Below are 26,791 nucleotides of genomic sequence, written 5' to 3' on the forward strand. Positions count from 1 at the left end.
GGCAGAAGCACGTAAGTCATTAACAACCTTGGTCATTTTCTCCATCACATCATGCTATGAACCTGGCCTACATTTCTCCTAAAAAAAGATGAAATGGAGGCTGGTTGTCCCAATCCCCTTTTTGACTTACATAGACTCTTAGAAGCCTTTTATTCCCTCCTTTGCTTGCATACACCTACAAGTGAACTCAATGTTTACATGTTTAGGAAAACTTCTCAAATTCCTTCTTGATGAATAGTTAGACCCTATTAGTTCATATCTGCTAGATAATAATTATTTTGTAAACCCTTTTTTTTCTTTTTTGCAAAAAACCTTCTGAAGATTGTACTTAGGGTTCAACTCATGACTACAAGGTTAAATACCATGACAGAGTATAATGTGGTGTGTTGGGTAGCCTAACAAAGGTTCACAAAAGGGGTGGAACATGATTACTAAAACTTTCTAAACTTGCCAGAATCTTAAGGAGTGAAATGAATGGGGGCATGACAGGAAGAGATAACCAACTCAAGCAAGGGCTTAGAGGCTGGCAGGAACGGGATAGCACTATTTATGATAGGTTCAAAGTGGGAAACCCCAAATGACTGCTAACAGTAGAATGGATAAAGAGTAGGATATTCATGAAATGGAACGGAATAGTAAACAGCAATGAGAATGCATAAACTACAATTATATGCAACAACATGGATAAACATTGGGTAAAGGAAGACACACAAAATAGTACCTAGTAAGTCTAGCTGAACCAAAGTCCTACAACTACCGACATGCTACAGAAGAAGCCACCTCGAGACTGTTAGGAGGGGCAGAGATGAAGAATGGCTGGTCCCCCACCCATGTGTGACCATTAAAAATCAGGAGGGCCCCCTTGGAGGAATGAGGGGTACCAGCACCACACCAAACTCCCCAACCCAGGGTTCTAGTGCCGGGGAGAGAAGTGCCCAAAACTTCTGGCTGTGAAAACCAGCAGAGACGGTGGCTGAGACAGAGGGTGGCTGAAGCTCCCAGCGCTCCTCTTAAAGAGCCAGCACACAGACTTACTTCCTGTCAGACTTACTCGCTCTGAGCTCCAGTGCTAGGGCGGTGGCTCAAGGGCTGCCAGGGACGTGCCAGGAGGAACTGAGTCGTCTGGCTTCAGAGCAAGGACTGGAGGGGCATCTTTCTTCTAGACAGAGGAGCTGGCGGAAGCCATTATTCCTTTGTTGAGTCCTCTCCCTTTCCAGCAAGCAGACCCAGGAGGCTGCCATATCTGAGTATCCATCAACATGGCTAACATTGTTCATTGGCCCTGATCCCCTCAGACCCCGCCCCACCTAACTTCCAGACCCCCTTCCAAGCTGCTTCCGGTGGCTTTTCCATATAAACGGTTTGTCTTGGCTCATGCTGCAGACTGTCCTAAAATCTCTCAAAGGTTCACAAAACCCAAACAAGCAGCATCTGGCTTTGGCGTGTCCCATACCTCTGGCTGAGCAACCCTAAGCCAGGCACCTGTGATATTTGGTGTTGGTTTGCGGTGGGGCCTCTTGAGGCACCTCCAAGCCCAGTGCAATGACAGCCACCTGTGGATTGCTTTGTGGCTCATACCAGGTGGCCCCGGGCAAGGCACTGGCTGCAGCTAAACGTGGACTGTGGTGAGTCCCCTCCCAGGATGCCTCTGGGCTGGCACACCTGGTGGCCAGCTTCAGACCCAGGCTAAGTAAGAATCACCCAAAGGACATGCTGGGCTGGCACCAGAGCCCTGCTAAAGTGAAATCTGCTCTATAGGGACAGACCCTGCTTGAGAACTCCTCCACTGTAGTCACAATCAGTCCTCACAACCAATCAGCCCAAGGATCTATCCTTCCCATTGACATGAAAACAGCAATCAAGTCTCAACTACAACAGGAGGACACACACAACCCACACAAGGAACACATCTGAAGTACTCAGTTCAGGTAACAAGGAAGACTGCACCACTGAGCCCCACAGCACATCTAGTACATAAGGCCACTCTACTAAGACCAGGAGGCACAGCATCCCTATCTAATAGAGAAACAAACAGAGGGAGGCAGCCAAAATGGGGAGACAAAGAAACACGTCCCAGGTGAAAGAACAGAACAAAGCTCCAGAAAAAGAACTAAAAATGGAGACAAGCAATCTACCAGACAGAGAGTTCAAAACATGGGTTATAAGGATGCTCAATGATCTCAGGGAGAACTTCAACAAAGAGACAGGAAACAAAAAAGAACCAGTCAGAAATAAAGACTACAATAACTGAAATGAACACATTAGAGGAAATGAACAGATTAGATGAAGCAGAGTTGAATCAGCGAGTTAGAAGATGAGGTAGCATAAGACACCCAAACAGAACAGCAAAAAGAAAACAGAATCCAAAAAAAAATGAGGCTAGTTTAAGGGGCCTCCGGGACATCAAGTATACCAACATTCACATCATAGGGGTATCAGAAGAAGAGAGAGAACAAGGAATTGAAAACCTATTTGAAGAAATAATGACTGGAAACTTCCCTAACCTGGCGAAGGAAATAGAAATACAAGCCCAGGAAGTACAGAGAATCCCAAATAAGATGAATCCAAAGAGGCCCACACCAAGACACATCATAATTAAAATGACAAAGGTTAAAGACAAAGAGAGAATCCTAAAAGCAAGAGAAAGGCAACTAATAACTTATAAGGGAGCTCCACAAGACTATCAGCTTATTTCTCAACAGAAACTTTGCAGGCCAGAAGGGATTGGCAGGAAATATTCAAAGTATGAAAATCAAGGACCTACAACCAAGATTACTCTACCCAGAAAAGCTATCATTTAGAATCGAAGGACAGATAAAAAGCTTCCCAGACAGGAAAAAGCTAAAGAAGTTCATCACCACCTAACCAGAATTACAAGTAATCTTAGAAGGACTTCTTTAAGAAGAAGAACAACAACAAAAACAAAAGATAAAAAATATGAATAATAAAATGGCAATAATTATGTATTTATCAACAGTTATTTTCAATGTAAATGAATTAAATGCCCCAATCAAAAGACAGGGTGGCTAAATGGATAAGAAAACAAGACCCATATATATATATGCTGCCTAGAAGAGACTCACTTCATTCAGATCAAAAGATACTCACAGACTGAAAGTAAAGGGATGGAAAAAGATATTTCATGAAAATGGAAATGGAAAAAAAAACACTGGAGTAGCAATACTTATATCAGACAAAACAGACTTTAAAACAAAGGCTATAACAAGAGACAGAGAAGGACCCAGTAATCCCACATCTGGGTATTTATCTGAAGAAACACAAAATGCTACTTTGAGGTATCAATGTGCATCCATATGTTCATTGCATCATTGTTTACAATGGCCAAGATGTGGAGGCAGCCTGGCTGAATGAATGGATAAATGGATAAATAATAAATCAATGGAGGAATGGATAAAGAGTAGGTGGTACATATATACAATGGAATATTGCTCGACCAGGGAAGGGAATGATTCTTGCCATCTGTAGCAGCATAGATGGACCTGGAGAGTATTGTGCTGAGTGGAGTATGTCAGACAGAGAAAGACAGATGCAATGTGATTTCACTTATACGTGAAATCTAAAGAACAAAACACACAAAACAGAAACAAACTCAGATTCAGAGAATATTTTGATGGTTGCTAGAAAGAAGGGAGGATGGAGGTGGGTGAAAAAAGGGAAGGGATTAAGAAGTACAAATTGGTTGTTACAAAGTAGTCAGGAGATGTAATGTACAGCATAAGGAATATAGTCAATAATATTGTGATAGTGTGGTACAGTGTCAGATGGTTGTTGGACTTAACATAGTGATCACTTCTTTAGATATATAAATGTTGAGTAAGTATTTTGTATACCCAAAACTAATATAATATTGTATGTTAGCTATATTTTAATAGAAATCTTTAAAAAATAAAAATAAAAATGGGCAAAAATATTTGAAGAGACATTTTATCAAAGAAGTTAAACAAATGGCGGGGGCGGGGGGGGGTGAGGAGGGCGAGAGTAGCAGAGGTGTGGGATGGCCAAAAGAGGGAACTCACAATGCTAGCGATAAGGTTTTTCAAGCCCCTCGCTTTAGTTTTGGCTAAGTTTATTGGTACTTGTTTCATTATTGAAAATGACCAACTACACAAACAAATAAACCAACTGGTCTTCTTTGCCTCCTCACATCAACAGATGTTGTCAACAACTTTTTGCAAAGTATTGAAGGCAATTTTCACAATAGGTGCTTTCAAAATAAAACAAGAAAATTTCTATTCTATGGAGAGAAATTACATCACTTTAAATTTTATGTGAAGTAATTTCTTTGGGGAGAAAAATGGCTGCAATAAAATGGCAAACAGCCTCTGAAATCAACATTATATGTGGAATAAGTCATGTAAACTCCTGCAAGTGAGAAAAGTGGTCCGTTTTCTTATAATGGAACATTTTTCCCTCTCGTTGCTAGAAGATGAGCTATCCCCACTTGCGACAGCTCAGCAGATATCCCACCTCCTCTTCAGGAAGTCTTCTTCCACTACACAAATCCTCCTGCTACTCTTAGATACTGTATCCCACAATTTAGAGCTATTCCATCAGGCAGGATCCCTGGAGAAAAATATCAATTTATCGGGAGATAATATAGAACTCAGGTTAAAATTGAGGCCTGCAAAACAACAGCAGTCGTGCCAGTCACTGTCTAAATGCTTTAAAATTAAGAACATTTTTGTTAACGTATGTTAATATTTGGCATGTAACCACCTATTAATCTTTACAACAACCCAAAGAAATAGCTTAAATGATTATCCCCATTTTAGAGATGTGGAAACAGAGGCACAGTGAGGTTAAATAACTTTCATTAGGTCACAGAGCTAGTAGTAAGTGCAGGGTCTGAATTTGAACCCAGGCATCTGGCACCTGAACTCACTTAACCACTATGGAATTCTAAGCCTCAGTAACTTAACTTTTATCATACAATCAGTTCAGCCCTATACCTTTGAGTCAGGAATAGGGTTTAGCATCTGGTATAGGGTAAGAGAGAGTTGGCTTGCGGGCAACCAAGGTTCTAGGCCTGGCTCTGAAACTGATGCCTGACCAGACTTGGGGAAGGCCACTGCCTCTCTTTAAGCCTCAGTTTCCTTCTCTGTAAAATGAAGGGTTGAATCTGATGGTCTCCAAGGCCCTTCCAGTGCTGATGTTTTATGAGCCTGAGATTCCTGGCTCAATTTCTTGCAGCCCAGGCCATACTGGCTCTTCCTGGGCCAGGTCTGGCCTCTCCTGCTGGGCTCAGTGTCTCACATTTGGCTCTGCTTCCCATAAATAAGAGAAAAAAGAAATAGGGAAAATATCCTCCTGAGAGACTGGGAGGGATCTGTATGCTTTGAAGAACTTACGGTTGTTAACAAGAGAAAGCCACCTGCCAAGTGAAGGATGGAAAGAAACTAGACTGAGGGGAGAAATGAACTCACAAAACTTGGCTACATTGAAATCGAAAGGGCACCTCTGAGTACTTAAAGAACTGACAATGTTATTACAACAAGATGAGCCAGCTTCTTAAACAACTGAAGAGAGGATAAGCTGTGAAAACTGGGATGGACCAGAGCACACACAAAAAACCTGATTAAAGTACACACTGACCAAAGTTATTTACAATCTGGGAAAATGGTGGAATACATGAAGATGGCACGGGCACACTGGCCTCCACCATCCCACCGTGAACAACTCCAGGGCAACTGGTGTATCAGGAACCTATGACTCCCAGGAACCCTACAGGCATTAGGGTTCAGCATCAGCTGACATCAACAGAGCAGCTACTGTGTGACAGGCTGTATCACATATTTTTATCCTACTCTGGCGATGAGGAGACAGAGTCTCTAGAGACCCAGATTCTAGTGTGTGTATTCCATCATTAATTAGGTGAACCTTGTCAAGTAACATTGCCTGTGTAGGGCTATGGCTTCTTTATTCATAAAATGAAAGGGTGAATACAGTTATAGAAGATGGGCCTTCTAGCTCAAGAATTCTGTAGTTCACGAACACTTACTTTATATTCATCTAGAAAAGCATTCATGCTGGACCAATTTAATTCGTTTATATTTCAGAACATTGGAACTCAATGGACTCCACTGTACTGAGCACATAGGAATCCAAAAGAAAAACAATTGTACTTTGGGTTTCCGTAGCAATTCTAATTCTCTTCCATATGGGACTGCCCAGGATCACCTTACATGGCTGAGTGTGTTGTACCTTGTACAAGGGCATCTGGTCAAAAGAGACAGGGGAAATGGAGCTAAGTTCAATCTGCCCTGTGCTCATGAGACTGAGCTCAAATCAAAGGTGCATTATGGGTTTGTGGGTGCCTCTGAACTATCCATCGACACTGGAGGAAAGCAGCGAGCTGTGAAACAAGGGCCAAGTTTAGGTTCAAGTTGTGTTGAACATAGAACTTAACGATTTTACCTTTGCTGAAAACATTTCCAGACACCTTTTACCACCAGTCAGCTTATAAGACCCTCAATGAAACCAGTCCTGTCCTTCATAGCTGTACGTCAATACTGACCCAAACCAGCATTAGCCAGGATACTTGAGTAGACTGTTTTTAAAATCTCAATCTAAGCTCAAAAGGTTAAGATATTTTGCACAATGGTGGCATAAACAGAAAAATGGGGACAGCCTTTCAATGTGATTCCTTAGAAAGACACAACCCTTATTTAACTGAGCATGCCCTGGTATTTGAAATAAATCGATTTAACTACCTTCCCACTTCTACAGCATGGTAACTACCTGATAACTTTTCAAAAATACAGGGAAACTAAAACTTTGAGAAAAACAATTGCTGGATTCCATTCTAGGCTTCTAATGTGTTGTCTTTACATGTGAACAATTATTTGCCGCCGATATCAAGCCATTCATTTTAAGTCTCCTGATTTCTCTAGCAACAAATTAGATTTGCACTAATTCACTCACATTCTTTTTGCTTTATATTAGCATCAGTAGCTATCAAGCCCATTCATTTTGGCTTTCCTGAGTCAGTCTCAATTTCAAATACTCTGCCCCTCTCTCCTCTCAATAAAAACTTCCCCACTTTTTATTTGGAAAATATGGTTGCCACAATAATAGCATTACCCTCACAAAATATCAGTCATGCCAGAGTCACACCATCATTATGGTGCCCTTTTTTGGTTTGTGGCCATCAAAAGGAAAACTGGCTGATCCATCCAGACCCAGAGACGATTTTCGTGGCCTCATTAAAGAGAAAAATAATGCATTCGCTACTAAACAAGTGTTGAACTAATCAATTTAGAACTCGGATGAACTTTTCCCTTGTTCTAGAAAAAAGTTTTTCAAGGCTAAGAAATTACTATTTGATGTGAGGGTACACAATCTGGAAAAACTGAAGCCATGGGGCTTTCCAACTGCCAAACTCCCACATGCTGGCTCTTGAGATACATCCACACTCACTATTAAAGTGTCACCGTTTATAATTTGGTGCTAAATCTTTCTGAAGCTAGGCAACTCAACATGTCTACTGACAAATTGACTCCTTATTCTATTAAAACATAGGGATAAGACGAAGTAGGTGTTAGTGATAAAAGTTACCTAATTTCAAATTGAAAATGAAGTTATTAAAACTAGGGCAGCATCATGAAAGGAAAACCAAAGGGTTGGGTTTCAGTAAGGAGGTTCGGCTGGATGACTGCAGCATTTATGAAAGGAAACAGCTGACTTTGGTTTAGTTTAGCTGCCTCCCCAATCATTTTTGAGTCCCTTTTCCCCAGGTACCTCACTTTAAATCCTCAGAGCATAAAGAGAAGAAAAGCTATAATTGCAGGGACATTTTACAACGTTTGCCAAGCGCTTGAATACGAAACCAGCTAATTTTTTCTCCAGCCTCACAACCTTGTGAAGCAGGTGAAAACTTCATTTTAATGGTGTGACTCCAGAAAGAAATGTTACTGAGTAATATTTTTCATACTCAGGTTAGTTGGTCAGAATCCTTGAAGATCACAGAAAACTTTAAATTACAATGGAAAAATACTAAATTATGTTCCCACTAGTTTCGGTCATTTCATCATGATCATGAATAAGCTATAGATTCTGAGTCAGATGTGTGCAGTTTTCTTTGGATTTTGTCCTCGCTTGCTTGCTTGCTTGCTTGCTTATAAAACTTTTAAAATGTACTGCTAAATTACAGCAATTCAGTAAAAAAATTCAAACCTTCAGGCTTGGTTTCCTCCCCTAGCAGGCTGAGTCATAAAAATAAATCTTAGCCATTTCAATAGCCAACACACCCCTCACATTAGGGATTGGTATTGTTCCCCATGTCTCTCATTTCATCCAAAGGTCACACGCCCAGCTCACATCTGAAGAAAGAAACAGCTCAAGGACTCATCCAGCGCAACATGTGCACATTTAATAAGAGAACAGAACCGCTGCCGAGGCATAGGGGTGAGTTTTATCAGAATCTTCCAGAGGATCTTCTGAGGGACAGTTATGAGCATGGGCTTCAGAGGTAGCCAGCCCTGGGTTCAAGTCCTAACCCTGTGTGACCTTGGTCACATTACTTATAATGAGCATGAAATGGGTAAGGTTATCATCGCTATCTCATAGACAATTGCTGTGAGCATGAAAGGAGAGAAAATGAGGAAGACGTCTGGGAAGCAGTGCCTGGCACACAGTAAGCGCCCACTAGAGGCTTGTTGTTTCACTGGTACAGGCATTTCAGGGCTTAGCCCAGGAGAAAGGAGCTTCTCTCCTCTGCCCTCCAACTACTCCATGTGTTAGAGTGACAAGTTTCTCTCCAAATCACACCTCCAGGATGCACTGCCAAGGGAAGTAGAATATTCACTCAACCCAAAACCCAGAGTCAAGGTTTAAATCAGGAAGTCACAGACTGCTGTGCTTTTAGAGTTAAGAGGAAATGTGTAAAATATAATTCACTAAGTTAATATATGCAAATTATATACACAGTGTCTGACACAGAGCAGGCAATGAATACATGTTTGTCCTCACTTTCTTTTATACCCAAAGGAACTAAAATCTCAAGTCCTAACATGACTTGCTTAAGGTCACACAGCAGTTAATGGCAGAGCTGGAACGGGTACTTGGTGGTGGTAGTGCTGGGGGCGGTGCTGCCTCAGGTGTATTAATGAGAGTATTGGGGGGGGTCAAACGGTTTGAAGGAACAGGCCAAACACCTCCCAAACTCCAGGAATGATCATCCTAACAAACCCAGCATGCTCTCCCTACCCTGTACCACCATCACCATTCCTGACCACCGCTGAGAGAGAGGAGCAAGATTCCCTCTGGTCCATGGTGGAAATCCCTGCCTGTTAAGAACTGGGGGTTCTGAAGGGCAGGGGCAGAGCTCCAGGATCTTGAGAGGAGGGGGCTTCTTCCCTCCCTGGCCATTGCAGATCACAGCAGTCTCAGGTGCCCTCTTATAGAGGCAAACTTTGGAAACTTTCCCAAGGGTTTTTATAGCCATTTGAAATGGGGCCTAGGGATAAGGAGGTCCAAACATATCCATCCCATCTTTGCCTTTTAGACCAAGTCTGTGGAGGTGACAGGCATGGATCTCTGGGTTCACAGAACTTCAAGACCCTTTTGAATATCAATGGAAAATTCTGATTCTGTCCTAGCTATTACACAAAGGAACTGGTTCCAAGCTCTGACAGTCAGGGGAAGGATGGCTAACAAGCCTGCTACACTTGGTCTGGGGAAGCAGAGAAGGAGACATCGGCAACGAGTAGAAAGCACCTTTCTTCATTTATAATTCAGGGAGTCACTCAAGAAATATGCCTTAAGCACGAATTGTCAGAGAAACTCTTCACTGGGGTCCATGGTAGGGGGAGGGGCTGAGGGAAGGTCATGGAGGGGATGTGAAATCCAAGTTCAGGACTGAAGGATCGGTAGGAATTAGCCAGGCAGAGAGCTGTGTTCTAAACTAGGGGTGAGTAAACTTATACTGTAAAGGACCAGATAACAAATACTTTAGTCTTTGCAGGCCATAGGGTCTCACTAGCAGGTACTCAACTCACCTGTTACAGAGCGAAAGCAAGTATAGAAAACACATAAAGGAATGAGTGTGGCTACGTTCCAATAATCTTCATTTTGGGAACGCTGAAATTTGAAATTCATATAATTACCACAAGTCATGAAATATTGTTCTTCTTTTTATTTTATTTTTTTGAGACCTTTAAAAACAAGGAAACATTCTTAGCTTATAATTTAAGAATATCTGCATTAAGATATATGGGGGTTTAGTCAAGGCCATTCCTGAACATTTCTAAACCACATATCCCCTTAGACCCTCGCATCCACAGCTGGGACGACAGTGAGAAAAGTTAGCTGCCTGCAGCTCATGACTGAAGGAGACACTCACTCCTAAGTAGAGGGTTGGCACTTGCGAGACCCCAAGAGTGAGTGCCTCCTTAAATCTGTCACCCGAGAAACCTCACCTGTCTCACCCTAGGCTTGGCTTTGCTCCTACCTGTGCACAATGGGGCACATTACAGTGATGGGCTCACCACCTTGTCAACCTTCGCTGCCTCGGACGGCTTCCCTGCGATGCACAAGTTTGCAGATGACAATCTGGCTCCCAGCCAGGGCTCTGGGGCACAGAATTTGGAAAGAAAAACAACCTATATAATATATAGCTTAGGCACAAGAGGAGGGAAAACTCTGCAGATTGGAGTTTGGAGAGAATTTAGGAGATAAGGAAGATCAAAAATCTTACTTGGAAGTTGTTGCTGGTGGGGTAGTGTGAGAAAGACTGAGAATGAGATCAACGTCCAAAGAAAATGTTTAAGTTTCATTGTGCATTAAGTTTGTAAACCTTCTTTTCCACTCTCATGACTTTCATTCATTATACCTATATCTACACCTATGTATAGATATATATTGCAAATAAACTTACATTCAGAATATATAAAGAATTCAATAATTAAAAAAGATTGTTTAATGGGCAAAGAATTGTACACCTGAAACCTATGTAACTTTACTAACCCTTGTCATCCAACGAACTTTAATTTAAAAAAAAAATGGGCAAAGGATTTGAAAAGGCAGTCCTCAAAAGATATACAAATGGCCAATAAACACATGAAAAGATGCTCAACTTCATTAGCCATCAGAAAAATGCAAATAAAAACTATAATGAGATATCACGTTACACCCACTAGGATGGCTATAAGCAAAAAGACAGACACTAAGAAATGCTGGCCAGAATGTGGAGCAATTGGAACCCTCACACACTGCTGGTGGGAATGTAAAAAGGTGCAGCTGCTTTGAAACACAGTCTGGAAGTTCCTCAAAAGGTTAAACACAGTTATGTAACCCAGCAATTCCACTCCTAGATATTTACCCAAGAGAAATGAAAACATATGTCCACATAAAAACTTGTACATGAATGTTCATAGTAGCATGATTTGTAAGAGCCAAAAGTGGAAACAACCCAGTGTCCAATGCCTAATGAACGAATACATAAAACGTGGTATCTTCATACAATGGAATATAGTAAAAAGTAACAAAGTACTAATACATACTACAATAGAAATGAAACTTAAACCTGGAAAACATTATGCTAAATGAAATAAGCCAGTCACAAAAGACCTCATCCTATCTGATTCCATTCATATAAAAGTCCAGACTAGGGAAATCTAGAGACAGAGAATAGATTAGTGAATGCTAGTGGCTGGCGGAGGAGAGAAGGGATGGGGAGAATTGAGGGTGACAGCTAAAGGGTATGGGTTTCTTTTTGAGGTGATAAAAATGTTCTACAATTGTGATAATGGTTGCACATATCTGTGAATATACCCAAACCCACTGAATTGTATACTCTAAATATGTGAATTGTATGGTATATGAACTATATCTCAATAAAGCTGTTAAAAAAGAAGAAATCAAAGCATTTCTCCTTCCCTCCAAGGGTTTCAAAGAAGCTTTCTTTACCCTTGAAAGACGACTGTATCTTTGTACTGCTAAAGACTGAAGTGGTTTTCTGCTGATTTCTTTCTGAGGATTTGGGGGTAATGGCTTAAATGAGAGGGGAGGGGCTGGGGTGCAAGGGCCCAGTGTTGGGGTTAGGAACTTGGATGCCTGAGCTCTGCAGGATCCATATTTAGTCTGAGGCTCGGAATGTGTCCAGCTGCTAGAGCAACACCACTGGACAGGGCACCGTTTTGCTGTCCTGGGGCTCTTCACGGCCAGAGAATGGTCCCAGCACCTCTGTCTGAGAACAGCTTTTCAGGGAAGGCCCTGCCTGAGCCATAGGTTAGTTTAGTTATGGAGGGGTCAGAGGATGGTCACCCCCACACACACACACACACACCCTCAATGATGTTCCAATCCTTGAATGCTGAGTCATTTGGTCACCAGAGAAGAAACTCTGTACTGGGGGCCTCTAAGCCCCCAGGGGATGGCTGTACTGGAATCAGCACTGAAGGAGGAGAGAATCAAGGAGAGAGGGACACTCTTCATCACTCATCAGTATGGGGAGGCCCTTCTAGGGGCAGCCTGAGTCTCCCCCGTGTAAAAGTGCAGGGTGAGGATTAGATCAGGGCTCCATCTATTCTCCTTTCCTTGCCCAGAATGTGGGTTCTGATTCTTTGCAAACCACATTCTAACTAACCATGGCCCACTTCCAGTACTGGAGCCTCGCCAACTGCTAATTCCCAGTATGCAGGACATCTGGGGAAACGGAAAGGAAAAAAAATCCTAATGCTGATACTGCCCCAAGGCTACCATGAGAATAACAGTGGCCATGGACACATTTACCTTTAAAACTAAAGTCTAGGGTCAGTTTTTTCATTCCAGTTTTTTAACAAATCCTAGCCAAAGAGCTGGTGTCACTACAGAGGTGTGGAAGTACATTTACCCTAAACTGTCCCAATGCAGCTAATAAGGGAAAGTTGTCCAGTTATCACAGAGCTGGCCTCTGACAGCCCGTCACATTTTCCACTGATGCACTAGACGTGACTAAACTGTACAGGGACTGGCCAGGGGCTGGATTCCCTTTCACTGTGCTCAGCAGGAAGAGGCCAGCATCATCCTGTACCCATGTCATGAACCTGACATAACCCTTAGTCATGGAAGAGGCGGCCTGGCATGTCACCAAGCACAGGCGTCCTGCTTAGCCTGTGCAGCCTGTGAGCTTTTCATTCTTTCAAGGTCCAGATTGTACCCAAGCTGCAGGGAGACCAAATTTCCAGACAAGAAAACAAGACATGTTGCTATTTCAACAGCCATCTATTACAACATTGAACAGCAGGGCTCAATGGACATTTGATCACCCGTAAAAGTTACAATTTAGAAAATGAATTTATTACTGGATGGCCCTGTTAGACATAACAGAGAAAACACAGAATCGAGGATACATATATATATCAACAAAGGTAGTTACGCTAAATACTCAAAAAAATTTCATTGCCTCTTAAGGTTAATTTTCTCTGCTAGAGAGTAGAAGTGAAGAAAGACACGTCTTAGAAGGAAGAAAGCAGAAAAGGAACTAGCAACACAGAAGCTGATTTTTACTTTCCTTTTTAATTTCAAGATTTTCTAGCCTGATTTCAAAAATATGCAACTTCGTTTTTTTCCCCATTGCTGGACATACTCTTGTACATCACATCCTCTTGAGGATCAAAGCTGGGAAAGAAATTAAGCAATAATTACAGGAGTTGGTGGACTTTCTGCCCTGGCCACCCTCGTTTCCTCCACGTTCCACCATTCAGTACACACGGAACTCAGGTTAGGGCATGATTCCAGCAGAGGCAGCAACTTCTTATACTTTGTATTCAGAATAACTCTAGGTACCTGAAGTCCCCAAAATTCAGGCAGGGAGAGGATTTTTTTTAAAAAAAGGAGAAACACCCTTAAGCAATCTTTAACCTGGAGGCTTTAGCTACTTGCCAAAATATGCTGTGTTTTTGAGTCAATAAATTGAAAGCAGGAGAGAGGGAGTGTGGCTGTAACTGGATAAGGAGTAAGGTTTTAATTTTTTACAAGCAGAGGGAGGAGGATACCGATATGGTTAGTCAGCCAGCATTAATCCTCATTAATGTCTCCCATTCAAGTCCGTGCTCCTCTGCACAGCTGTGCAAATATAAATTAATTGGGTCATTTTGATGAAGGCACACAAGAAAAAAACAATTAATGGGAGGCAAAGAAACTAACTGGACAAGTGACACGTTCTTTAAATGTGTGGGAGGGATTGTTCAAACTACCGTATCATACATGGGGGGACATACATTCAAATTCCTTCTGCTGTAAACTTCCCTATATGAGAAGCTACCAAAGAACAGAAGGTGGGGCCAGGTTCGTGACAAAGCATGTAATAAGTGGCCAGAGGGAGAATAGGCCCACTCACTCTTCACCAGCCACTGCCGACTGACTTGAGACCGTGTTTGTAAGCGTGACATTATCCCGTTTTCTATATACTTTGATGCTTGCATTACGGAGAGCAGAGAAAAGGTAGAGCCATCTTTTGCCCTTAATAAATTTACAATCTGACTGGTGAACCAGGAGGGACACATGTGAAATAATCAGAAAACTGGAACAGGAGCACAGCATTAGAGCCTGTATTTTTTAGCCGAAGGAAGCAATTTACAGGAGCTAGGGGAAAGTGGCTATAATTCATCCACGCAACTTTTGAGAAGGATTCCCACCCAATTCGAAACTGAAAAACGAAATACAGAGACAATACCATATTCTAGTAAATACTGATTCATTCCTGCCATGGTATGGACATTCAAAAAAGTCTCTTTCAGAAATCTCCTCTAAGAAAGGACAGGAGGACAGTCAGCCCATCCCCCAGCTTCATGTTAAGGATTAATAGAAATGCCCACAGCCTCCTGGAAACCCAGTCAGAGAAGAGAGACAAATTCCTGGAGTTCAATCCGACCAAGGTGTGGCAATCTCTCTCAGCCTCCAGGCACTACAAAGATTTGCATCATCTTTTTGGTTCTTCTCATTAGAAATTACCCATCCCAGGGCCTCTGACTGACAGAAAAGGGCAGATTTGAGCTAGGGACCCGTGAACACTCTTAGAAGGAGAAGAGGCAGAACTCCAAAAATTGGAGGAATAAGTACAGGCATGCCAAACATTATCCTGCAATTTACACCAGATTCATAACCCTCATGCCTGGATACATGTGTGTGGGAACTGATATCGGTTCTCAAGCAATCTACTTCCACTCACTTTGCTATAGTTAAATTTCTGTTGTGTTCTTAATGTTCAACTTCAGGTATACGTGAATTTAACAATTGCTGCATTTTTAAGTGGGATGACAGCTTGCTGTGCTGAACTCCTTTCTCCCTGTGTGGACAGAATTCAGAATTCAGTCAGAAGAGCTGGGGAGCACGTGGATAGCTGACACCACCTTGACTGCCCAGTAGCAGCAACAATATCTGTAATCTTATCATCAACAGAAATCAGATATTTCCATATATTACAGTCATGGTAGAGAACGTAAAATAGTATTTACATTTAGTGTGACCAACTGCCCTGGTTTGCCAAAGACTGAGGGATTTCCCAGGATGCAGGACTTGCAGAGCTAAAACTGGGAAAGTCTCAGACAAATCATTCCCTAGTCAGGTTCATCACTACTTTGATGATAGCATGTCACCAGGTGCCACTGTTTAGCATGTTAATAAAGAAGTACCTACCCTGCTATGTCATAATTTCAAAAAATACATTGATAAATGTATACCCATGGGATCTGTAGCCTTTACAATGCTTTGTATTACATTTAATGCATTTTAAAAGCATTCTTCTGAGTCCATAGCCCTCACCAAATTGCCAAAGGGGGCGGGGGGTCCATGGCACAAAAAAGGTCAAGAGGGAAGAAACTGAAAACACTGGTTGGAAAATGTTGAAGAAACCAGATTTTAAGTTCCTTTAGGCTTTGCAACCTAAAAACACAGTAAAAAAAGACATAGGTGTATATCTGCAAAGAAACAACAGATAATCAGTTGATGGAGTTTTCCCACTTCCAGGAGTTTCTGTCTTGTAATTCCACACACAGTAACCAGGGAATTTCTGTAATTTCTCCACTCCTGATGACATACATATATGTGTATTTTGTTACTTATATTATTGCAGAGTTAATTCAATCTTGATAGTCATCAATTGGAACATCTGTTAGGTCTACTAGTTTCCAACAACTTCAAATGTTTTCCCTATGAATCGTAATTTGACAGAACTTAAAATTTTCCATGAATGAAGACAATTTGGATTTTAAAAGATCAAGCTTAAAGAAATGATCAAAAGAAACTTTAACTCTTACCAGATACCACTGGGCTTCTGACAGACACCGGCTCCCATCTTGCTGAATCACCACTGTTGACAGCCGTCCCGTTACTCTCCCACAAGGCAATACGAGACCACTTCTCTTCCGATCAATGTAACTCCAAGCTTCCAGCCCAATGTGACCAGAAGGCAGAGTTCTCACAATTGCCCTCGTCCCTGTATACACAGATTTCTTAACTTCCCTGTCATTTTTACAAAATCTCCTCACTAACAAAGTGGACCGCTCCTTTTTACTTTTAAAAAAATCTTCTACATCTTCACAATTATCAGGGAAGTCCTCAAAATGGCTCAGAAAGGTCTTGGCAGATGGACTATCAGTAAAATCCTCCCTGCAAAAGCTGTCACTTGAACATACCACGTTGGCCTTTTGGCAGGAACCATCGCAGCACAAGTATTTTTCATTCAAGGTGTCACAGTGATCACACTGCAGCTGGCCATTCTCATTATCACAGTTTTTTGCCAATTCCATCAATTTACAAGTATATGCCATATAATTTTTCTTTTGCTCCCCACCAACACCAGACAGCGATACACAGTTTCCACAATCATCCAAAATCAAGTTATCTGACAGGGTACAGAAAGTGTCTGACATTCGTCTGTCAAGTTCATAATGAAAATGAAATACCGCCATGTTGCTGTCAGGGTGTGCCCTGCCCGACTCTAAGATCGCCGATTGATTTCCTAAGGGACTAATGCTCATAGGAGGTCTGTCTATTTCCAGTTGAATTCCAGGGAACACCTTTCTTTCCAGTGAAGAAGGGATTCCAGTTTCCAAACACAGGCCTTCCTGTGTGACAGAATCGCATGTTTCATAAAACTGGCTCTGCGGAAGGCCACGCTGATGGTTTTCCAATATGTTGTTGCAGTTAATGTTAAGGTTTTCGACAGAATCTGGCGTGCTTTTCTCCCAGAACTTTTCATTACTGTTCTCATCACTCATTATTTTCTCCCTTGCTATTGAGAGAATCTTGGGCAAATTGCTTCCAGAAGATTCTTCTTTAAGTTTGTTTGGTTTTGAGATGGTATGTGAAGTCTGCCCACTCTGCCTGACAGTATATGCCTTTGGAACACTGGTGTCCGAGATCTTTTCACTATTTTCATCTATAGCTGACTGAGAAGATACCACTTTTCTCTGAGTCACAGGAATGAGAACAGAAGCTGTCATTTCTTCAGAAGTCATCTTGACCAACACACAGGTTTTAGCTACTGCTCTGTTTCTCCTCTCTGGTGATCATGTCAAGATTTCAATAAAATGACTGGTTATTAAAATAATCTCAAATATACAATTCCTCTGAGAAACAAAGTGATAGTTCCTTTCATTCAGGTGAATAAAGGGCCAAACAAATTTCTCCAGTTATAACTTACTGTTATGTGCAATATGTTTTTCTAGATCAGGGTTTTAAGGTGGTAGATCAATTTTCTTTCCGCTGTTATTTAAAGCAATTGTTTTGAAGACTTTTATTCGGGATTGCATTCTGCAACTTCTGATCCATCACTGATTTAGAATGACTTAAAAATCCAGTTTGAATATCTCCTGTTAAAAAAAAAAGGAATAATGTCAAACACTGTGACGTTAAATTTTTTAAATGAGCTCATAATTTTAAATTAATGCAAAATATGAACTAATTTTAAGGAAAGAGTTTTGCAATCAGAAGTTAGTTTTACAGTCATGGGGATGTAAAGAGCAGCATAGGGAATATAGTCAATAATATTGTAATAACTATAGATGATATCAGATGGGTACTAGAATTATTGGGGGTGATCACTTCGTAAATTATATAAATGTATAATCACTGTGCTGTACACCTGAAACTAATATAATATTTATGTTAAATGTAATTGGAAAACTTTTTTAAAATTTTAAAGATATTCAATTAAAAACTAAGTTAATTTTAATGTCTTTTTCTGATTTAATATTTCAGAAGTTTGTTTCCAGACAAAATGGCACAACAAGGACTAGATTTATCCTCCTGCCTTAAACAACTGGGAAAAAAATAATGAAATGGTTTTCAGATATTGAACAACTGGCAACACAGAACAGTGATCCCTGAAAAAATAAAAGTAACTGAGGTGAGCCCTATAAATGTCCTAGCTGACAGCTTGAGAGTTTTTAGGCTACAGGGGAGGGCTGTGTAACTCAGGTAGAACTGAACAGTGTGCATTACTAAAAGAGAAAAAGTGAGAGTTCAGTGAGGCGAAGGAAGCTAAAGAAAGAAGACACATTAAGTAGAGGGGGAAAAGATAAGGATGATAGCAGGCTTCTCATGAGAAATAATGCAAGCCAGAAGAGAGGAGACTAAATCTTTAAAATACTGACAGAAAAAATTGTGCCAATTTAGAATTCTATACCCAGCAAAAATGTCTTCTGAAAACAAAAATGAAATAAAGACTTTTTACATATACAAAAACTAGAAGGGTTTATTACTAGTAAACCTGCTTAAAAGAAATGGTAAAGGAACTCCTTTAAGCAGAAGGAAAATGACAACAGATAGAAATCTGTATCTATGCAAAGGAATAGAGTATGGAAAATGCTAAATAGGTGGGTAAATACAATTTTTCTTACTTTTTAAATCACTTAAGAGAATTGACCATTTAAAACAAAAACAATATATCCTAGGGGTTCTAACAAATGTAGAAGTAAACTGTATGACAATAATAGCACAAAGATCAAGAAAGGGGAAATGGGAGTGTATTGTTATAAGATTATTTCCTATTTGCATCAGGAATATATAAAGAACGATTAAAATTCCATAATAAGACAAACAACCTTATTCTTTTTAGTGGACAACTGTTTGAATAAGCACTTTATAAAAGAGAAATACAAACGACCTACAGGATCATGAAAAGATGTTCAACATCGTTGGTCATCATGAAAATATCAATTAAAATCGCAATGAGATAGTACTTCATTTTTACTAGAATGGCTAAAATTAAAATGACTGGTAAGTGGGGAGAAGGGTGGTAGAAGAGGGTAAACAGAGTCAAATATATGGTGATGGAAGAACTGACTCTGAGTGGTGAACTCAGTGTGATATATAGATGATTTATTACAGAATTGTACACTTGAAACCTATGTAACTTTACTAACCATTGTCACCCCAATAAATTTTAATTTAAAAAATTAAAATGACTGGCCATCGCAAAGTTGGTAAGAATGTGGAGCAACTGGAATATTGTGGTGGGAGTGTAAAATGACACAGCCACTTTGGAAAATATTTTGGCAGCTTCTTACAACGTAACACATATTCATACACTTACCATATCACCCAAAAATTCCACTCAGAGAAGTAAAGTAAAAGCATACACCCACAAATGGACTTGTATGCAAATTTCTATATCAGCATTATTCATAAAAGACCCAAACTGGAAACAACTCCAAAGTCTATCAACAGATGAATAAATAACATGTGGTATATTCATACAATAGAATACTGCTTAGTAATAAAAGAAAATAGTCTCCTGATTATGTAATAAATATGGATGAATCTCAGAAACATTAGGTTGTGTGAAAGAAGCCAGACACTGAATGATTCCATTTATTTGAAGTTCTAAATCTGTGCTATCCAATAGAGTAGCCATCATTTCTGATGAACACACAGCACCAGGATAGTGGAATCAATTAATCTCAACTTGGATCCCACCTCTGCCATTTAATAGGCTGACCTTACACAATTCATTTAACCTTGCTAAGGCTTAGTTTCCACATCTGTAAAATGGGGGGAACTAATAGTTTCTCATGTAATCCTCACAATAATCCTACGAAGCAGTTATCCCTCAAAAAACAGTACCTTTTATTCTTATCATTATAAAAACTTCTCCTGAGTCATCACAAATTACTTCCTGATATAGGCCCATGTTCATTTCTTTTAAATCACCTTCCAGTACAATAACGATAAAGACTCAATAAATATTTGTGTAGAATACTATTTGTGTGTTAGTATGTGATAATTTTCCTGTATCATCCAGTGCATGCACCTAAGTGATTTTCTAAGTTTTACAAGTTTACTGGGTGCTTAGCACATGTGCCAAGGTACCACATGACTTCACACGAAGAGAAAGACACAATCCCTGTCTACAGGGAAATCATTTGTGACTACAGAGCCATTAAAAAAAAAAAAAAAAAAAAGCTAAGGATCTGAGTTAATATCATAAAATGTGAAATTATATAGTACAGGCAGCTAAAAAGTGGGGGAATCATTCAACGGTGTTTGTACTAATTGTGTAACAGATAAAGAAGGAAGATAAAGATGGCAGAAGCTAGCATGGTCTCAAGTCATCAGCAAAGACTTCCCAGAGAATGTCATGGTCTGTAAAAGAGGACTCTCTTCTGGGAAGTGATGCCAGGGAGCAAATACAGGAGAAAGTGAGTCTTGGCTGTTTCTTGGAGCTGGGATGGAAGGTCATGAGTTGGCTGGCATGTTAAGACTCCTCTGCCCTTGCTAAGCATAATCGCAACAAAACCATCCCTGACAGGTGCTGGAAAGTTCTCAGACCAGGTCAAGGCAGCCCACTTTGGAAGCCTTGCAATGGAGGGGAAAAGTGGGAAGGACCCAGAATGGCTTCCTTGAAGTCCCTGTATTATCCATCCCATGCATCAAAAATATAATGGCCTTCCCCAAACAGCCAACTGCCACCATTTAGCTAGCATACCTATAGCTCATGTTACAAGTAACTTTTAATTAATTAATAGTTGGGCAATATCAACATACCTATTCACTAAATGTCTTTATCAAAGTGATATTTTACAAGTCATTCACCAATTAATGTAATTGTCTTTCCAAAGAATTAAAAATACATGTGATGAAAACTAACTCACTCTGGATGAGCTAAACATAATAGAACCACTCTACCACCCTAACACATTCTCACATTACAGTCTCTCAGTAAAATGATCCAGATTTAATCAAAATATGATTCAGCTCCTGCAAACTTTTCTTCATGGCTGTGCTTTCTGTACTCCCTCCTACCTGAGTCCCCACATCTGATACCTAGCCTACATTTCATCATCACATCAAGTGAAACATTTTCCAGACTAAATAACTCTCCAGCTTCATAGAGGTTTCCCCACAAAGCCCTAGCAGATGGAAAGCATTTTAAATCCACATAGTTAATGCATAAGATGGCCATTTCCAGCCATTTTCTTGTTTTATATTTACATTATATTTAACACCATCATTAGTGAGGTTCTTCAGAGGTCCTCTGGACAACAAGTTTAAAAAATTCTTCCTCGGGGCAGCTGGATGGTTCAGTTGGTTAGTACGCGAGCTTATAACAAGGTTGCCGGTTCAATTCCCGCATGGGATGGTGGGCTGTACACCCTGCAACAAAGATTGGAAACGGCAACTGGACTTGGAGCTGAGCTGCACCCTCTACAGCAAGACTGAAAGACAATGACTTGACTTGGAGCTGATGGGCCCTGGAAAAACACACTGTTCCCCAATATTCCCAATTAAAAAAAAAAAAAGAAATTCTTCCTGTTCTTCGTGGGTGCCCACAACGACATCAAATTCTGGGTGGCAGCCCAAGCCAACAGCTGACTCAAACAGTTGATGTCATTCTAATGCCTTGTTTTCGGTAGAGTTAAAAATGCAAATAGATTACCTTGTTAAAACTCAAAGTCCATTTTAGCTGTGCTTCTGATTTACTACTACTGAGAAGTCATCATCCAATGGGAGAGAAGCAATATTATTCATATTTTTTACCTGATTGAAAAAATAATGAAGCAAACAAGTTTTGGGAAGTGTTGTGTTGTTGTTTAAATTTGTTGAGTCTGTAGCCAATACCTTGGCATTTTTGCTACTTTTTCAGGGCAAAAAACAGTACAGAGCTGTTTGCTGAGTCCACATACTGAAGCAAGTAGGGCTGGTCTGACCTGAACTAGCAGGCTTCAAGCCATTCCTCAGCCTCTGACAGAAGGTGGAGGGGAGGGGTCCTCAGGGAGCCCACGAGATGTGCAGGCAGAGGCAAGGAGCCACGACATGGCCAATCTCAGGACCTGGCTGCTGTGAGTGCCTCAGCAAATGTACTATGCACACGCACAGGTAGTGCTATACTTGGTAAGCATAGCAAATATGGTAGGTGTACTCGAGTTTTAGTATCCTTACGTCATTATTTCAAGTATCAGTTGTGATTTTTATGAGTGCTAGGGATAAAAAAAACAAACTGATAAGAGGGCTGTACCACATTCTACACTGTTTAACAAACAACATCTGTTATTTTTTTCTGAGTACAAAAGCAATACACATTTACTGTAGAAATTTTGAGTAAAGGCTGAGAAGTAAAAAGTAGAAAAGACAAGGTAAGATAATCCCATAAGTCCTGGTTCTGTTATAACTTTTTTCCCAGGTTTCCAACCCCCACTTCTGTGTTCTATTCATCACTCCCGAGGCCCCTCCACCTCCCTTTCTGCAGAGCCACATTCTGTTCAGAAAGCTTTTCTGACCAGTGGCTGTGAGCCTTTCTTTCAAACGATTGCCGCACCAACTATCCAGAACATTCTTTAGACAACCTTAACTGCTCTTGTTCCCAAGTGGGGAGGTGGTAAGTATCCGGGACATGTGCCAGAGCCTCATTTCCTTTATTATTTCCCACAGCTGAGTACTACATGCTTTCCTACTAATCACCTAACCATTCCTTTCAGGAACTTCTCCATGTGAATCCATCTCTGAAAAGATTTTTCAATAAAAACATTGTATCTTCTCAGTTGCTGCAGGCATATATAATTTTTTTTCTATCCTGAATAACAACCTTGGTTGCTTTCCTGCCGTGGGATGGCAACTAAAGTCCTTCTGAGATACTAAAGTTTGATTCACTTTACCCATAACTAAGAAAACATAACCACTGTAAAGCAGTCTCTTGGGTCCTTTCACCACCTCTGAGCTACATCGAAACCTGAGATCGTCCGTGCAAGGTTCCGACTTGAGCACCTTGTCTGCATCATCTTATTCAATTTCACAGCAACTGTGGTGAGGTACTTACTGTAATCACATTCCCAGTGTTGGAAAGAAAACAGGTTTAAAGAGATGAAGCAGTTTGCCCATAGTCAGTCACCTAGCCACTGGTGGAGCAGATACTCAATTCCAGGCAGCTATCTCCTCATGACAAGCCTTTTTTACCCTAACATTCTTCCCGTGAGGCTGGAACTAGTGATTCTCACATTTCCATCAGCATCAGAATCACGTGGGGGACTTGGTAAAATACACCTGCTTGAGTGCGAGCCCAAGAGATTGATTCAGGAAGGGGAGGGGAGATCTACATTTTTAATCGTCCTCCCCTGCCCCCAACCAGGTGACTCGGATACCAATTGTCTTCAGAATCAACAGAGAGGCCCTCCACTGACCAGACGGAAACTCTACCCATCAGTGGGAGAGGCTTTTATAAAACGGTATTCATTTTCCTATTGCCCATGATCCAACAGGGCTTTTTAAAAAGTGGCAAGGACTTGTTGAATGTGCTCAGTGTCAGTTTGGGATGATGAAAATGTTCTGGAGATGGATGGTGGTGATGGTTGCACACCATGTGAATGTATGTAATACCACTGAACTACGTATACACTTAAAAATGGTTAAAATGGTAAAGTCATGTATATTTTACCACAATAAAACAAATAGCAAGATGCTAACCTCTTAGCTGCCTTGGGGAAGGTGTCTCTGACATACTCTCTCGCACATGTGGAAAAAGGTGAGGTTTCGTCCTAAGGGATCCCTTGGGAAAGGGACAATTGAGACAAAGTGAAGCAAAGTTGAACCTCAGGTGGCCTCTCTTCTGCTTCCGGCTGGCTACGTGCGAGTTCCCAGCACACTTAAACACACCTGATCCCTGCCTGACCACAGCTTATCCTGATAGCCTCATGGGTGTCTGTGAACATGGTGGAGAGGGAAGAGAGGAGCCCAAGGGACGCCGGGGAAAGAGCCTTCTTCGGAGCTCCAGTGCCAGCTCCACCCTGGACTTTTCAGCAAGTCACTCCCCTTCCCTCAAGTGTAACCTGGTCCGTTCCTTCTTACCTTTCGGATTTCAGTTTATATGCCATCTCCTCAGAAAGGCTTTGCCTGCTCTAAAACAGCCTCTCCTTCCTTCCTACCCATCACTTTCTGTGATATTACCCTGCCTGTTTTCTGAGAATTTACCACCATTGGAAATTACATTTATTTGTACATTAGTTACTCGTTGGCCTCCCCTGACTAGAACCAGAATCCCTGACAGCTGGGAATGTGCTGGTTTTGTTCACTGCCATCTTCCCAAGGCCTTGCTGCAGACATACTAGGAACTCAATAAATATTTGTAGATTAAATAAATGAATCAGCCTTATCTGTTTCACTGTGTCTAATCAGCTCTTTTCACTTCCCAAGGTGATTTGTATAAAAGGTCAAATGAGCTCAGGTGTGCCAATGTGCTCTGTAAAAGGGAAGACTCCACACAGGGTAGGCAAAGGCAGTTCAGGAAGCCCTGGGGGCCTTGAGGGACCCCTCTGTGACCTTCGCACAGTGGTGTGGCCCCTCCTCACTTCTCCACAGACTTGTCTGGAATCTAAAATGATGATGCTCAACCCTGCAGACCATCTGTCATGCGGGAGACCCTGTTCGCTGCGCCATTTGTTATGCGAGGCGGCCTGCAGGATCTCTGGTCCTGCTCCCCACACAAGAACGCAGGAAATGGCTAGGCCAAAAAGGAACACCCACGGAGCCGTAGGTAGGGGAGTCATACCACTATAGTCTCACTGGGAGGCTGGAGTCACACGACCTGCAACCTGCTGTCCACTTCTCTGTCTGCCAACCGACCGGCTCGACTGGACAACTCGACTCAACTTACCAACCAGTGCAGCCGCGGCAGTTATATCAGTGGCTAACTGGCTAACTGATTACAGCTGATGGTCAATTAGCCACAGGTGACGGCCATCTACTACCCGAGCTAGCACATTTCCATGTGAGGCCGAGAGCCTGGAAACTGCTCTCTGGGACTCTATCCCCACACCATCCAAGCAGAATGCAACTAAATTATTTATGACAAGGTGAGGCCCCTCAGTGAGTTTTCTCGAAAACGGGACTCAAATAACAATACGCTACTTAGAAAGTCAGGGATCTACCAAGAGAGCAAACCTAGAAGAACCACAAAGATACTCCCTGCCCTGGGGTCAGCTGGGTTAACACGTTGCATATGGCGGGGTTTAAATCCCTCGTGAAGATTCTCGTGATCCGTACACAACGTGTTAACAAGCATGACCTGTATATTCCAGGTCTGGGCTCAGCCCCAGAGAGACAGGTGACAGATTCATGGTGGCGTGGGAGACACAGCTAGTACTAAATTGAAAACTCAGTCAATGCGGTGAATCTAGCCTGGGGGAAGTCAGGGAAGGTGCTCTAGACTGACACCCTGTGGGGACAGAACCCCAGAAAGTAGTTTACAGGCTCTCGGCCTCACGTGAAGGGGTACTGGCTCGGGTGGTGAATGGCCGTCGGCTGTGGCTAATTGGCCGTCAGCTGTGGCCGGTTAGCCGATAGGCCACTGGTATAACTGCTGCGGCTACGGAGGATTGCCGAGGATTGCCAAGGAGAGCCAAGGAGAGCGGAAGAGAGTAGAGGAACAGAGTCGAGAAGAGTGGAGGAGAGTCGTCGGTTAGTTGACGGAGGAGCGGATAGCAGGTCGCGCGTCCAGTGGGCCCAGCCTCCAGTGAGACTACAGTGGTATGACTCCCCTATCCATGGCTCCGCGGGTGTTCCTTTTTGGCTTCACCATATCTTGCGTTCTTGTGTGGGGAGCGGGAGCAGAGACCCCGCAGGCCGCCCCGCCTGAAAAATGGCGCAGCGAGCAGGGTCTCCCAAACAACACACCCAGACTGAATAGAAAGTACAGAGGAAAGAGGGCTGGGAAGAGTGAGCAGCCCAAAGTAAGGCACAGAATGGAAATACCAGCCATTGGGTTTAGAAAGCCCTGAGTAGTGAAAGCATTGGGATTTATTGCTGGAGTATCCAGTGTGCTAGGGGACAGGTGGGGGCGAGAGGGGGCAAAGTGGCCTGGGAGATGTACGAAGAAAAGTGGGTATCAGCCACTCTCCAGCAGGCAGCAGATCAGAGCTGTTTCAGACTCATTCCTGTGGAGGCCTGTGGAGAGGAGCCCACTCATTGGTCTACCAGCCCAGAAGGCCAGTCTAGCGGTGGCTGGGAGTACAAACAGGTGAAAAGACAAGGATGGCCCAGACTTCACTGTGCTCCAAACAGGGAGTTGTGAAGGACTAGGCTTGGGGAACTAGAGAGAAATAGTAAGGGAAGAAATTTCCCAGCCAGCCTTGTCACAAATGCCGGAGGGCACGGCCTGCGCATGTCGTTGATTCAGCATTGCCTGTGACACCTGCATTGAGCAGGCTCGCCCTGGGATGGTGCAGCTTCCTAACCGCTGGACAGGGTGCACAGCTGCTGAGTCCATGCTGAACAGAGGGAAGAGGAGAAAGAACCAGTGCTAACTCCCTGCATTTGAGCTCAAAGCAGAAGCTCCTCTGAGCCTTGAGTCAAGGCAGCA

General features: G+C 42.0%; 1 protein-coding gene across 4 annotated transcripts in view; it reads right to left on the bottom strand.

Annotated features, from left to right (window-relative positions):
• The window catches only part of PLCE1 (phospholipase C epsilon 1), a 290,230-nt gene that overhangs the window by 247,329 nt on the left and 16,110 nt on the right, over positions 1 to 26,791 (bottom strand). For all 4 annotated transcript variants that reach the window (XM_019739801.3, XM_019739784.3, XM_019739792.3 and 1 more), the window contains one exon: positions 16,257 to 17,813. In XM_019739801.3, the coding sequence (XP_019595360.3) occupies positions 16,257 to 17,459 (1,203 nt within the window). In that variant the 5' untranslated portion in view covers positions 17,460 to 17,813. The remainder of the gene's footprint in view (positions 1 to 16,256; positions 17,814 to 26,791) is intronic.

This window comes from Rhinolophus sinicus, chromosome 15 (assembly GCF_057876585.1).
Source record: "Rhinolophus sinicus isolate RSI-liver-muscle chromosome 15, RSI-T2T, whole genome shotgun sequence".
NCBI lineage: Eukaryota > Metazoa > Chordata > Mammalia > Chiroptera > Rhinolophidae > Rhinolophus > Rhinolophus sinicus.